The following is a 16,757-nucleotide window of genomic DNA, read 5'->3' as shown; positions in this document are numbered from 1 at the left end:
ATCCGGGTTCGAACCCCACAGTGGTGGTCGGCTGAAGTTGGTTTTCTGTGGTTCCCAACTTCAAGGCGCAATTGCGAGCCAATCTCCCCCGTTAAAAAGTCTCGCCACAGAGAGCAACAGTCCTACAACGATAAATCATTCAATCGTAACACTTCACTCATAGTTAGAAAAACTGGTAGCAGATGGCAGCACTACACATAACAAGCATTACAGAGAAACAAAAAAACTTCACGTTAGGTTTCACTACACGTACACGCACATTCGCGCAGCATGTGTCGATTCGTTGGGGGTTTCGCGGGGGGGGGTGTGGGCGGGGTGCATGTGTGGTGTAGCAGTAGTAGGTAGGGCCTCCAAAAAATGGCTCGGGGATCCACGATGTTCTTAAGTCAGCCACCTCGTTGGGCAATTTGCCTGTTGTGGCGTTGTATTTGTATTTAAAGAACAACAATTTTAAAATTTCTTGTTTGTTTCTGTTCTTTACTATTTTAATGTCGTTAGATGACGCTTATGTGTATACAGGGTGTCAACTTAGTCCTGATTTGGTCATTGTCTCATCAACCGTTTGTCGTAGAGGTATGATTTCGATTTTAAAAATGCTCAAAATGCGCACAAAAATCACTCTGTACCAGTTTTTGAGAGTGAAAAATACAGTCTGTGTCACAAAATAAAATAAAAAAAATCTAAATTTTTATGCGGTCCCCCTGCCCTTCAACTCGCGATTATAAAGTTGTTGCCTTATATCTCCTGGGGGCCAACAGAAAATATGCCAAATTTCTTAGTGCAATATTCGCTGATATATTTGTATTCGAAAATCGTAGAAAAGTTCGGAAATAACAGCAAAAACTAACGGGCAACGCTCCTTTCCCTCATTTATGATGTTCTCTAACAACTTTTCTCCGATTTTTTGAATATCGCACTCGGAAACGTGGAATTGTTTTCTGTTTTTTTGGCCTCAGGAGAGACAGAGCAGGAACTTTCGAATTGGAAGTTAGAGGGCAGAGGGAACCGTATAAAATTTAGATTCTTTTTATTTTGTTACACACCATATTTTCACATTCAAAACTGGTACAAGGAAATTTCCGAACACATTTAAAGAATTTTCAAATTAGAACCATACCTCTATGACGGACGGTTGATACCGTCAAGTACTCACAACACCGGACTGATGTAAAGCAACTTCCGTTACCTCAAAGGAGCTGATAAAGGCGGTTACGCAGTAGTTCACTATAACAACAATAATATAGTCTATGAAGACATGATTCGACTGAACGATGGCAGTACAGTGTATCAAACCGAAATTTGCGGCAATAAAGGACACCTTAGACCAGTGGTTCTCAACCGGGGGCCATATGACTTCAGGGGGGGCCCTAGTGTATTCCACGGGGCCACGGATGAAAGTCTGGCAAAAGGAGAGCCACGGCTACTGATACGGGGTCCACGAAGAAGTTTGTGGATTTAAATTTTTTTTTAGTCACTCTGACTAAAAAAAATTTAATTTCAAACAAAAAATGCATAGAATATATTTTTCGCAATTTTTACGCTATTCAAGTAACATTAGCATGAGGAAGGAAATAAAACAAGCGTTGCATGTAATCTCGGTGGTTTCACGACTTGGGGGTGACAGTAGGCCCTGACACAAACTATAGAAGAGGTTTAAAGCAAAATGGAGTAACTGTAAAGACAGAAAGTGTTGTGTGTGTTCGAAGACTTTTCATTCAAAGAGGGCTGCCATAAAGAAAACAGACAAAGATTTGTTGACCATTCATTGACATTTTTTGAGTGCTGGTAGTAAATGCAATCGAAGAAGTCGATGGATGAGAAATGAAAGCTTGTGTGTAAAATTACAGACGGATAGCCATCTAGATTAGCACAAAGCTATCTTCAACCGGCACTGAGTGGTCTGATCATTGATCATTTTTGTCGCACCACGGTCATTTTCTGCACACGAGGGCTAATTAGACCCCGGGACCTACAATTTATTTCCGATTCCGAACGGCAGGCTTGTTTCTTATACTCATCGAGAGGTTGGTGCGCTAACCCCTCGATGGGGGACTCCCTGCGGTAGCAATTTTTTGCTGCGGTCAAGTCGCTATTTTTTGTTGTACCCCTGCGTCAGGAAAGTTTTCTGACAAGGACGAACCGGGTAACGAACTCGCGACACCTCTAAACCTGAGTGGTCCGATGGGGAATATATTTATAAAAATCGAATAAAGAACGATAGCTCTGGGGTATTTTTTTTTATGAATTTTTGGTGGGGGGGGGAGGGGGTGTGCCAACACCCATTGCCTCCACTGAAAAGAAATAAAGTCGAATTCAGTCATAACGAACTCCATCCAAGAGACCAAATCATACATGAGGAAAAATACCCGGGAAATTAAATTTTTTAAAACTACATTGATGTATAACTTAAGAAACTGTAATTGCATAAATTTGCTGTTGTTTCAAAGTCGCAAGTGTTCATATGCCATTAATTTCAATTTAACAGGAAAAACGTCATTTTAAACATATTTAAGACGATCTTAACGTCAATTGGTTTGCTGATTGGTTTCTATATGCAATCCAAGCAGATAATGTATTGGGACTTCCTCTAAGATTGACACTACACCTTTAAAGTTTTTTAATCTATACTGTAATGCTTCCTATTAACTGCCCTACTGCATAAGTCTGCTGCTGGCCTTCTAAGCTGTTGGCCTACTACTGGCCTGCAACATCCGAAATAATTTCAATGCAATTTTCCTATCCTGAAAGAACAATGTTGTGGGCATTAGAAAAAAAAAAAATTCTAAAATGGCGTATGACCACATTTAAAGCAATTTAAATCCGTTTATTTGAGACTCACTGCATCTGCTGATTTCTCAGGAAAGTGCAATAAATTCTCACGCAAGTCTTCATTTTGAAATGTCCATAACCGACTGGCTCAATGCGTCTCTTTGTATCTGTCAACCTAAAATTTGTGGTTTTTAATGTTGATAATACGCATGCAAAACCAATTCAGCGACGCGTTTTCACAATCTGCAAAAACCTCGTGGATTTGATAGTTAGAAATGATGTCTAAATGCCAAAGATTTGGAGCAAAATGAAAATGCCAAATAATTGAAATTGTGCTCCGTATAAATGAAATATTTTAATATTGAAAGCTATATACAGAGAGGTTAATCGTAACCGTAGTCAAACGTCTCATAAATGTGAAATTTTGTCATAAAACTGAGAGTGAGGCCCGAATCCCCTTGCGCACAAGTGGAATTTCGAGGCATTTACGCACAACCGAGCCCCTCTTGTCCATTTTTCTTTTTTTTTTCTCCCCACCCTTTCTTTTTGTTTCTTTCTTAAATTTATGAAAGTAAAATGACATAATCATTATAAAAAGGACTGCTTTCACATCAAATTGCAGATTTTTTTGGTGAAAATACAGTCAACCCCATTATAATGAACTCCAAGAGACCGGAGTAATAAAGAAATTTCGTTAAATTTCAGATTTTTATATTGTTCCTATGTAAACTTATCCGGGAGGATTAGAAAAGTTTTCGTTAAAACGATATTTTTTTCCGTTATAACGGTATTCGTTAAAACGGGAATCAACTGTATTTCGTCTCAAACTTCACTCTAGGACCAACGGTTCGCCAGTAAAATGCCGTATGCCCAGTTACCTATGCGCCTTGTATATTAAATATAGTACAGACTATTATGTGAAATATTGTGTTGTGTTTAAGGTAACTCGCACGTTGGTTCGTTCGCCTGCGAGAGAGTGGCCATATTACGAACCAAAAAGCAAAAAGCCACTTGAAGGTAACTTGTCATCCAACGAAATATAAGATTTTCACCGTATCGAAATTGAAGTCAACAAATTGATAATTTTCGTATTTGAAAATCTGATTCGGGGTCATTCAAGTATTCGAGGGGAGGGGGAGTTTCGGATTTGCTGACTTTTGATGATAGTGGGGGGGGGGGGGGTTTGAAGGTTGCTTTCGTCATCAACCCCCCCCCCCTTTTTGAAGACATGAAATATTCTAACGAAATTTTGCTGACGGGGGAAGGGGGGCAGTGTTTTGCTGACAAGGGGGGGGGGCAAAAATGGCTGAAAACCTGTTTATGTAATACTTGAATGGCCCCTTATTTATATTTCCCGATGGGCTTGAAATCCTGGTAATGAATCATTTTTATGTTCACACGAACAGTTTTGTCACTGCGTTACGCAATGACAAAACCCGTATATACTGGGTGACTCGAAATGTCACTCGCCACTAAAGCAGTTTTTTTTTTTTTTTTTTGCCTTGTAGCATTTGCCGCGAATTCACAATGGCACTAACAATTTTAAGGAAATTAAAATTAATTTAATACTCTAGAATACTTTAAGAAATTCATTTTTAAAAATATTGTTGGTGCTGCTACCTACTTTCAAAATCAGAAGTGCCTCATGTGGCGATGACGAAACTCAGGTATAAAAAACTAAATTCTTCATTCATCTTTGCTCCTTATAAAAAAAAAAACTTATAAACTGATTTAGTAATTTTTCCAAGACCCAAGAAGACATCCAAAACATGGACCCCCACACGAGCAGACGACAGGTAAGATCGTAAAAAGTGAATTTTTCCACACTGCACTTTATAGTAATGTGCTGCCATCTAATGTCAAATTTAAAAGTGACTCACGTGGTGATGATGAAGTTCAAAGTGAAAAAAACTATATTCTTTATTCCGCTCAGTTCCTCATAAACAAAGCTCGTGAACTGAACTGGAAATTTAAACTATAACTTCGGTTATTTTATTTGAGCATAAGGAGGCGTCCAAAACAAAGAGCCTCTTAATGAGCAGACGACAGAGAAGAAGTCGGTTTGTGTTCGGTTCCCTATAAGTCAAGCTCACAAACAGAACTGGAAGTTCGAACTGCCAGTTCAGTTATTTTTTCAGGACACAAGGAGACGTCCAGAACAAGTAACCTGGAGAGAAGCAGACGAGACAGAGTCTCGTAATAATACTGGAGGGAGCATCCAGCCACCGCGACTGCAGCGACATCAAACGCAAGGAAATTACGTGACTCGGTCAAAACAAACTTCCCGCCTGGCAATTTTTCCATAGAAATGTATAGTTCGGTCTCTAAATATTGGGTTTTAAAGATTTCAATAAAGGATAGAGAACTCATCTAAAGGTGAAAAAAGATTAAATTATTTTTATTTAATGCCGGAATCTGCTTTCTTTCATCATTTCTTGAATTTTCCTTCATTATTTTTTGAATATCCTTTCATTAATTCTGGATTTGTTTCTTTCATTATTGCTGAAACTATTTCTTTTATTAATGCTGGAATTATTCATCTGAAATTATTTCTTTTATTAATGCTGGAATTATTCATCTGAAATTATTTCTTTTATTAATGCTGGAATTATTCATCTGAAATTATTTCTTTTATTAATGCTGGAATTATTCATCTGAAATTATTTCTTTTATTAATGCTGGAATTATTCATCTGAAATTATTTCTTTTATTAATGCTGGAATTATTCATCTGAAATTATTTCTTTTATTAATGCTGGAATTATTCATCTGAAATTATTTCTTTTATTAATGCTGGAATTATTCATCTGAAATTATATCTCATGAATTCAGGAATTGTCTCTTTCATTAATTTTGGAATTATCTCTTTTTCATTAATTTTGGAATTATCTCTTTTTCATTAATTTTGGAATTATCTCTTTTTCATTAATTTTGGAATTATCTCTTTCCTTCACTCTGGAATTATCTTTCATTAATTTTAGTATTATCTCTATCATTAATTCTTCCACTAATTTTGGAATTATCTCGTCCATGCTGAAATTATTTTTTCATTTATTGTTTTAAACTCCTATTTATGCCATAAAAATAACGGGGTGGGGGGTCGTGTTTGTTTTCACCGAGTCACGTGATGTTCCGACGGAAGATATTGGGGGGGGGGAGACTTCTCAGCACTGCCAGTAATTGATTTATATACTGTTGGTGCTGCCATTTAATCTCGAAATATCAGGCAACTCATGCGATGATGAAAGAGAGATAAGAGAGTTCTTTGTCATTTTTTGGCATGAAATTTTTTTGAGACGAAAATTTCGGTAACAAAATTCGTACATTTGCAACAATCGATTTTATGTAGAAAAAATAATTATTTCTTTCCACAAAAACATTCGGACAATATGGATGATCGAACAAATAAGTGAAAACACGGATTAAAAAACGGATTATGTGCTATTCAGATAGGGTTACCAGATTCAAAACTGAAAAAGGAGGACGCCTGGAGCGAGTTAAGTTAGGCAGTGCCGTCTTAACGCATGCTTCCCCCACCCCGTGCCCGAAGAGCCTCAAGAGAAGAGGTGCCTCAGAAAAACGAGACGCAGTTGAACTTTTCGAGAATTTTCCAGGTAGGGCCTCCAAAAAACCCTTGGCTTTGGGGGGGGGGGGGGACTATGATGCTATTACGACGATCCTGCCTGTCAGCCCTACTCTTGTGGAAGTCATGGAATTCCAGTAATTGATTCCTTTACTTCTATTAATTTACATTAATTACACAAAAACAGCAATAAAAAATTCGAAAAATGATCAGTTATCGAACTGCAACGTATATTTGATAAAGAGATGATGAAGCGCTTTGAAACTATGACAGAAATTTTATGACTGTTCAATATGATTCGTTCCTGAAATAATGAAAAAAATTACAGTAATAAAATGCGTTCTTTTTGAAAAAAAATTCCCCTCCAAGATTTATGTTCGCAACTCGAAAAAAAAATTTTTTTTGCATTGGGCCGCAAAATTCTTCCGAGCCCGGACCTGTGTCCGATTTTGAATTTAAATATCTCAGGGAATAATGCAGTTAAAAACATGTGATTTGTTCGTTGGACTCAGAAGAGAAAGAGCAACAACTGCCTCATTGGAAATTAGGGGGGGGGATCGTACAAAAATTTTAATTTTTTATTTTGTGTACACTGTATTTTCATCCTCAAAACTCGTGCAGGGTGATTTTTGGTCATATTTTGAGAAATTTTAAAATTAGAACCATACCGCTACGACGAACGGTTGATGGATAAAGGCTGTACCAACACTCCAAGGGGAAACCATTGAATCTTATAATGGCCATGATATTACCAATAGGCCGGGCCGCAACTGGGGGGGGGGAAGCAATCGAGTCTGGTGTCCCGGGCGCATTACAAGGGGGCGCAAATTCAACCATTCAACCTATCCTTCAGCATTACGGGGGGGGGGGGTTGCCTAAATGAGTAGTTGCCCTGGCTAACCCAGTATCCAGTTGCGGCCCTGCCAATAGGTATCTTATTTCTGACGAATCACCGTTATATTGAGTATTATTTCTTTTAGATACATTCTCAAGTTTGTAATTTACACCTGGTAGCATTTCTTTTACTTCTATGGATCAAACTACACAGTTGATCCACTAATGACACATAAAAATCATGTCCTTATTCTGTAGAACTTGGTTTGCTGCATGGGGCCCATCTGGTCACTTCTGGCAACCAAGTGACAATTAGATCTGGTTCCGATTTTCAAGAGTAAATATGCAAATAGGTTGGTAGGAATTTTTAGCATGGTAGTAGTTCCTCTCTCAGAAAAGTCGCTTTGTATGAGGGCGTATGATAATGTTAAGACAGCCCCGGGCGGGCTTTATGAAAATTGTGAAAAGCTAATCGAAAAACTTGGCAATAATGTGAAGTCTAGTTTTCAATATAATTAGATTCTCATCTTTCGAGCCATTCTTGTGATAATGATCTTCAACTATACAATCAAGTGTTCTTACAATTTTAGGATCTTCTATCGGATGATGGATGCTGAAAAAAAATCGTGCATTGAAAAGAAAATACCATTTGATATCTTTTTGGTGGTGCCCCTTTTGTACTGATACCCTAAGCACGTGCTTATTTTGCTTAATGGTTAATCCGGCCCTGTGACTTTCTCTGGAATGAATGTTTCAAACAAATATTTAAAAATTTTTCACACGTATTTTAGTTCATTTTTTTAAGTTCATAGTATGGCTGCAACATGGACCTATATCCTTGATACATTATTGAAAACGATGTGAAAGGTTGAACTTTTCAATTGTGATTCATTTCTGTGTGGGTACTCCCTCATTATATACTACTTTTATCCGCATGAAGAGAATAAAATTGATAAAACTGCTTGCTTTTGGAAGCTACAACTGACATTTTCTCAACGAAACCATAATACACTCATGTCCATAAATTAAGGCTAATGCCAGCTCCGGCAAATAAAGGTTCAGAAATAAAACAAACGTTACTTATTCATAAACCCCATTTATTAAACAAAAGATAAAGAACAAAAACGATGGTGTATGTATGATACCATTCATAAAAACTACGATTTTTGCTCCCTGGAGCAATTGCAAAAAATATCTCCTTTACTAAAACTTACTATTACATGGTTGGTATGATGGTTAATACATTGTATGTCTCCCGTGCGATGAAATATAGTCCGTACAACGCCTAGGCATGCTGAGTATCAAATTATCGATCTGATCTTGGGGAAGATCACTCCACTCAGCAAGCAATGCTCTCTCTGATGTACACATGTAGGAGGTGGTTGACGGGCTGCAACTCGTCGGCCAAGCATGTCCCACACATGCTCTCTCAGATTCAAGTCAGGTGAGAATGCTGGCCATTCCACACGGGTTATATCCTCAGATTCAAGGCATTCGTTTACGATGTTTGCTCGGTGAGGACGGGCGTTGTCATCCATAAACACAAATTCTGCGCCCATGGCACACCTAAACAAACGTACATGTTGTTCCAGAATGATGTCCGGATAAATTTGGGCTTTTATGGTTCCGATTTAAACATGCAGATCTGTTCTGGAACCCAGTATAATTCCACCCCAAACGAGCAATGCTGCACTACCGTAACGGTGTCGTTCAATGATGTTGTCTTGGTGGTAACGGGTACCTGGCGTTCTCTATATGAAAGTCCGACGTGAATCAGACTGCAAGCTAAACCTGGACTCGTCGGAAAACATCACACAAGCCCACTGTGACGATGTCCGCATTGCATGTTCTCTACTCCAGGCTAATCGCTGCCGACAGTGAGTTGCCGTGAGCGGAACACATCTGACAGGCCTGCGAGCATATAGACCAATATCTCCCAAACGTATGTACATGGTTTGCCTTGAAACTGTCGTACCCGTGGCTACAGATAGCTGACGAGACAGGTCGGATGCTGTGCTCCGTCTGCTTCTTTTGGCAGTTACTGCCAAATACCGGTCTTCATTCGGCGTTGTAACTCGGGGGCGACCTGTACTGTAACGTCTACTGACATTTCCGTTATCTTGGAATCGTTGCCAAAGCCTAGAGATGGCACTTTGGGCATTTCCAAGTTCCTCGGATACTTCCATCTGAGTACGCCCACATTCCAGGCAGCCGATAATTCTACCACGTAAAAAATCATCCACATGCGTCCTCTGTGTCATAACTATTCGCTTATGGCACTGAGCGCCTTACAGAACTCTTGTGAACAATTTCACTTCTTTGCCACCATTCCTTATATACCCCCCTCTTACACTCTCGTCATTGTGACGTACTATCGGCATCATCTGGTGGCTTCCCGAAATTTGCATATCATTCTTGCAGATGTGTGTGATAATTCTACAGGTGAAATTTTTACTTTAGATTTCGATTTCCGTGTGATTCTGAATTATCCTTAATTTATGGACATGAGTGTAATTTACACAAAAATAAACTAATTTGAAATAATTCAAATTTCATCTAGTACAGTAACTTGATGACATTGTACCGTCTTCAAGCGCAGAATTCGCATTGATTGAAAATAATTTATTATATATATATTTTGTTTTACTGTATCCTGTTACGTTTATTTTGCTCTTTCGTTATTTTCATAAATTAAAAATTAATCAAACTAAATTCAAAAATATTTACACTTCAGACAATTTTTGAATAACTATTCAAAATAGTTATTCAAATAGTTATAATGGGGGGGGGGTAGAAAATTATTCATGTTCGCAAGAGGGAGCCATAGGAATGAGAAATGGTTGAAAGGGGGCCATGGACATAAAAAGGTTGAGAACCACTGCCTTAGACCACATTCACAATAATAAATTAGAAGGTGCCTACGTCTATAGTGATAGTCAACCAGTATGGAATATTTCCAAATGTGTCACTGAACATGGTGAGGAAGGAATTTCTACTTCAATCAAGTTCTGACACAACATGGCGCCTTTGGCGTACACCAAGAGGGATTTCATAAAAGATCTCCCAAATGCATCTTCTGTGAGAAAGCGATGAGTGATGTTAAACGTCTAATATATAGATGCGAAGCTTGGAATTAAAACAGAGACGATATCAATTTTAAGAATATGAAAGGCATCACCATTCATTCACTAATAAGAAACAAAAAGACTGGATCTCTTATAAAGCAAAAAATGGATAAAAGTGTAGAACACTATATACATAATTCATAACTGCATTCATATTTCATTCGTAGTAATAATATGTTGACAATATGCCAATGTAATAATATGCTTATCTTTTTCTTTAATGTAAAATACTTATTGTAAGCTCCGAGGGCACCAAATTGCTGTTCACGAGATATTGACGTTGCTCTCTGGGCAGTGGCATATTAAAGTTGGACCCTTGGGGCTCCGTATGCACTTCCCAGGGGCTCCGCGGCCACTCGAGAATAATAAAAGAAATCAATAAATTTGATAAACAAACAAAAAAAAGAGGCCTAAAGGGTACCGCCATATAAATAATGTACTAAAAAGGGCTCCGCCATAGAAATTATTCACTGAAAAGGGCTCCGCGCGTCAGAAAACGTTGAGAACCACTGCTCTAGAGAATAGTGTTAATGGACCTTATTTATAACGTCGATGAAAGCACAATGATTTCTTATATAACGATACATTTTTCAACGTTTTTGCTTCTGTTTTTATGGTGTCAGAATTAGAATTCATTGCAGTGAGTAAATATTTTACTGTTGTTCTACTGATACTTTAAGTAGGAAAAAAATCATCAAATTTGTGATGTTCCGACTTATGATGGCATTACCCGTACACGGGACTTCCCTGTAATTTCCCGCAATATTTTGACTTTCCGACTATTATTTTTTCACTAAAATATGCAGTTTTTCCAACGAAGCTTACTTTGATTCATAATACTTACTAGAATCGAAGATGAAGGTGATTTGCATGAAGCATGGATTGTGTTGAAATCAATAAGACTGAAAATATAGATATTTATTTCATATATTCGATATTTTATTACCATTATCATTATTTTTTGTTAGATACATTGTAAATCACCAAGGACTTATTGTAGCGCTGTATTTCTCGCTAAAGTTTATTTTGAAGCACAATTTAGCAATTTTCCTGACAATTGGCAATATTTCAGTGGGAATTGACGATGTCACGTATTAATTATGCCAATTTACCGAATTTTTATCAATCAAAAATATGGTCATCTCAGTCATGATAAAACAAATTCATGCACCGTATTTTATTGCATCTGATTATAGTTTTCCTCAGAAAAGGTTTCGAAAACGTCAAACCTCGGTTCTGACGACAACTCGTTTATAACAACAAAATTTCACGGAATCTTCGATGCCGTTATAACCGAGTCTGACCGTATTTGAAAAATTTCACAGACCGCCGGTAATGGGAGAAATAATTTCGGACCGTCAAAAAGCAAGTAGCACAAACAATTTGTGGACCTGTAAAATAATGAATGAAGGAAATAATTACTGGACAACACCCTAGCAAAAAAAATTAATGCTAAGAACACTAATGACATAGTTTTTACTGGGGCTTGTTTTTTGGTTAGGTCTTATTTTCGGAGAAACACGGTAGTTATAATCTGATGATATGGCAGTCAGAAGTTAATAACTCTTATGCAACGGTCATTTTTTCCTATAGATTTTCTTTAAATCAATTAATAAATTACGACATTTATGTTTTTCAGATCCGTCTGGATACCCTACAGATATCATAGTGGTGCCGACTGGATCGCACTCGTTATTAATTCGATGGAAAGTAAGAAGCTTTGATGTTGATTTCTTTTCTATTTCAATGTGTTTGAATAAAAATTAATTAAAAGTATATTGAGATTCAAATACAACGCTACAACAGGCAAAATGCCCAACGAGGTGGCTGAGAATAAGATGCCCATAACAAACATGGATGTCATATATTTCAAAAATACAGCAACCCAATTAGTGATGCAATCATAAAAATTAAAATTATATATACATGATAAAATGCATGCAAATGCCCATAAAGAATACTTATGGTTGTCTAATTCTAAGTATGGATAGCTTCTCGATTTACCCAAACATGTTTATCGCATTTTTTTAAACGTTTCAATTGTGTTAGAATTTACTACCTCCAGGGGTAAACTATTCCATTTATTAACAACCCTATTAGAGGGGGAAAACCCCTGCGACACCATGATCTAGAATTGTCCCTTAACAAACGATACTACTACTTCACCAAACACCAACTCTGGCCATAATCGCTATATGGCAATTTACTGCCATTAGTGAGATGGGTTGGAAGTGAAGGTGCTGTCTATCGGTGGTCGCCTCGAGTTCGTTTGGGAAAATATCTTATCTATATCCTCCCTTGGGTTCGAACCCGGGACCCTGACAACAACCTTCACGATGGTAGACGAGCATCTTACCACCATGCCACTCGGGCACTAACAAACGATACTGGTGTCCCCTAGTAAAAGCAGTTAATTGACGGTGAATTAATCATGGTCCATCCTGTCCATACCGTTGTAAATTTGAACACTTCGATCATACCCCCCCCCCTCTCCGCCGACACCAGCGTTCATCCAATGTAAACATATTCAAAAAATGAAGTCTTTCATCATAACTCAAGTGTGCCGACAAGGACACGCGTAGCTCTTCTCTGCATCCCTTCAACCAAGTCTATGTCCCTGTGTGGGTATGGTCTACAAAACAGCATACTCCAGTCCAAAGCAAAAGCATCATTTTAGGAGAACGAGAAGAAACCTTTTGAAAATGAAAAACCGAACATTTTTTATTCGATTTTCTGACCACCGCTGAACAATGTGCAGAAAACCTAAGCCTCTCGTCAATAAGAATTTTCAAATCGGTGACCCTAGTAGCATCCGGGATAGCAAAAAGCGATTGGTTCCGTAGGTAGAAGCTGTGTCGATGATGCAGTAATTCACATAGACAAATTCCCATAGGCACTTGATGGCAAATAAAATTGTCACGTACACAGAAGTTTTCAAGTTCTGGAATCAAGGGTTAGAGAGCCTAAATGTATGCACCTCCGTCCAGCCAGAGAAGTCTTCTGATTCATTGACCTTTAATTTTTATTTGCAGTAGCTGAAAACTGTTTGAAAATGTGAAAACGCGGATTGGATCAGTAATTCGGCACTGTCTATCAAACATCATCGATACTTTGGTGGTTTCGTGAGCAGGTCAGTTGCACACCAGTTGCTATCGGCTCTATAATAGTGAGTGGCAATGGGATTCAAGATCCAATCCAAGATCCAGATTAAGTAAGATCCAATTCAGGTCTGAGCCGGAGCCATCTCAGTTCTATGTCTTGGTGCATAAAATGGTGAATGTGAAAGATGGCCACAGTACAATGTATTTGTATGATATCAGCACGCGTTTTCTCATACTGTCCAAACAAATATAATTAATTTTAATAACTAATTAATGACGTAATTTTGCGTTTGCAGAAATGTCCCGTTTTTCTACCAGTAATGCGAAGATTGAACTATTCTAGGTTTTACATACACACACACTCATTACAACACTTATTCAGTCGAGCTGATGTAAATTTGAATGGAAATATTCATGTAATAATCCGTTTCAAGCCATATGTTCTTATTTTTTGCAATAAAGAGGACAAGAACATATTTGGCATTTTATGACGCGTCTAATCTACTTTATGCAAATCTTTTGCCACGAATGTGCTTAAGAAGAACGTCTTCGAGGACGATGGTAATGCAAATTACGAGCATACTGTAAATTTCGGCTTCATAACTTGATCATTTCATGAACTGCGTTCGTAAATTTCTGAAACGTTCTAATTTTTTGAAACAAACCGGTACATTTATAATTCATTCCACAAATGGCAACAGTATTGACATTTTGGCATATCCCAAAAAATATTGTGTTAGACTTAGGTTCCGTAGAGAGTTTTACTTCAAACCAGGTAGTTAACGGACATGTAATCTGATGTCAGTCAATAATGGTCACATTTTGGTACACGGGGGACAACAATACTATACATGCATATTATAGCACTGCAATTCCCGTTTGAATAAAATGTCTGCTGTGTATGTTGTGCATATGTTATGGGAAATGTCATAAATCGGTTATTACGTGTATTCGACAATCGTCTCGGTAAGAGGCGATATAGGTATATATATACGTAACACCCAAGCGTTATATATCCGGTCAGTTTCATAAATACTTGAAATTTATCGCTTTCAATGGTGATTATGCATAATATCCTAGTGTAAATGGTGAATTTGATAAATACGAAAACTTCCCAATGAGTTTAATATGTATATAATGATCATATATTTAATGAATTTCATGATTTAACGGTCAAAATCCTGATTTCATGATTAAAAATTCATTAAATCAATTTAAGAAATTGTCAAATTGGAGTTCGTTACATCGGGGTAAGAGCGTAAAATTTGGTAAATAGGAGTTCATTGAATGGGGATAAGAACGAAAAATTTGTTAAATATGAATTTCATATAAATTCATTATATCGAGGTTCGATTTCAAAGCGCATTATATCCGGTTCAGACTCTGGATCATAAATACGGTCATCTAAGTAATAAATCGGTCCCTTTGCCGGGTAAGATTTATATTTACCGACACGAAATGTCGATTATGCATAATATCCAACAGATGTGATGAATTTAGTACGGTTTATCATATTTACCAACAACGCTTGGGTGTTATGCATAATCACAAGTAAAGTGATAAGTGAAATTTATCAGATTTAGCAAAATGGTGGGTGATTATGCATAATATTACAGGATTTATCACATTGATCGTAACGTACAGTATATATTTCGGGATGATTAAAATTGTTCACTGTCTTGATTAGGTGCCGCCAATCGAACAGAGGAACGGCCTAATCCGTGGATACGACCTCGGATATAGGGAACGTCGAGGATCCCGGACCTACACGTTCAGGGAAATCGCTCACCACGAAGACCACGCAGATGACGGTGACGATCACCAGGAATACACCCTCGAAGATCTCGAATCCGGCACTGAGTATGAAGTGGTCATCAGGGCATACAATGCAGCTGGTAAGGGACCGTTGTCCCTACCGGTTGCAGCCAGAACTCGGACTAAAGGTACTTATTTGCTGAGGTTTAAATGATGGGCTTAATTATCAAAAGGGAACATTTCACATGAATTTTTGGGATACGATCTCTGTCGGATTATGTAACCGGGATTATTCAAACGGGAATATTTTTGGTAGAAATTACAATGTAAGGTTAGTCGTTTCTTTCAGTAGGGAACAATATCCACCTTTTCCTTACACTTCGATATTTTCACATTTCGCGATTATGACACAAATGGGACTGAAAATTGTGTCCGTTGATATAATTCAATATTGCGTCTGTTAGTGGAGATGTCCGCTAATGGGAATGTCCGTTATAGGAAGTTCCATTAAAGAATAATCGCGTTTTTTATGTTATTCACGAGAAAAGAACAAGGGCGTCTTGATGGCTTCTTCTCCTAGGTGAAACCTTCTGGAATCAACGGGCGGCTTAGAAATTTACAGTTTTTTAGACTTAACAAGCTCCAATTTCGATCAAAAGGTAACATTTCCACTATGATTTGCTTTCAAAACCGAACATTTCCAAAATTTAGATGCAGATAACTCCCTTGAATATCGATCAAGAAACATGATATATATAAACATTCCTATACAACTTCGGTATGCTTGCTACCTGTTTGGCTATTTTCTACTTTTGTAAAACAGTCCATTCCAGAGCAAAAAAAAATTATTTTTTTTTTTGTACTTCTACTGCGAATTTCTGCAAAAAAATGTGGAAAAATGATCTCTTTTGAAAATAAGCTCTTCCAATATAACAACAGACAACAAATTTTGAAAAAATTCTTCGCCCCAGAATAAAAACAGTCAATTTTTACGCAATTCGGTGTGCTGAACAGGAATCTGACCATATAAAAATGTTGCGTGAATTGGCCCCGGTTTTCTTCGTAATTGAGCAGCACTTCACACACATGTGTAGTAGTAAAATATGGTACAAATACATTGCAACACAATAGGAAAAATAATAAATATGCATGAAAAATCTCACTTGTAGAAACTTCGCAAATATATAGAAACAGAGTATTAATTATACACAAAAACACGATACAAATGCATAAAAACACAAGAAAAATATATAAAAAAATACATAAAACGCAACACAAATACATAAAAATGCAACACAAATACATAAAAATGCAACAGAAGTACATAAAAATGCAACACAAATACATAAAAATGCAACACAAATACATAAAAATGCAACACAAATACATAAAAACACAAATACAGTTCATTCATTCTTAACATCGTAATATCTGAATATCTCTCCGATAGAAAACCGATAGAAATTTTTTATGGGGATATTCGTGTTCGCGTCAGATCAAAACCATTAGAAATTATGTATTTTCACGTCGGCAATTTCATTGTTGTCCACTGACACCGCTCGTAAAGCATTTTTTTTAACACTTTGCGTGA

At 37.3% G+C, this 16,757-nt stretch overlaps 1 protein-coding gene across 3 annotated transcripts in view; it reads left to right on the top strand.

The window, feature by feature from the left end:
- Window positions 1-16,757, top strand: part of LOC149083569 (cell adhesion molecule DSCAM-like) — an 85,859-nt gene that overhangs the window by 47,832 nt on the left and 21,270 nt on the right. For all 3 annotated transcript variants that reach the window (XM_089234091.1, XM_089234090.1, XM_089234089.1), the window contains exons 9-10: window positions 11,950-12,020; window positions 15,099-15,354. In XM_089234091.1, the coding sequence (XP_089090217.1) occupies window positions 11,950-12,020; window positions 15,099-15,354 (327 nt within the window). The remainder of the gene's footprint in view (window positions 1-11,949; window positions 12,021-15,098; window positions 15,355-16,757) is intronic.

Source organism: Pholcus phalangioides, unplaced genomic scaffold, assembly GCF_987345545.1.
Source record: "Pholcus phalangioides strain wild (caught in Gottingen) unplaced genomic scaffold, Ppha-v1.0 ptg000008l_1, whole genome shotgun sequence".
Lineage (NCBI taxonomy): Eukaryota > Metazoa > Arthropoda > Arachnida > Araneae > Pholcidae > Pholcus > Pholcus phalangioides.
The sequence above is the reverse complement of the archived record's forward strand: the minus strand, read 5'-3'. Positions and strand labels throughout refer to the sequence as shown.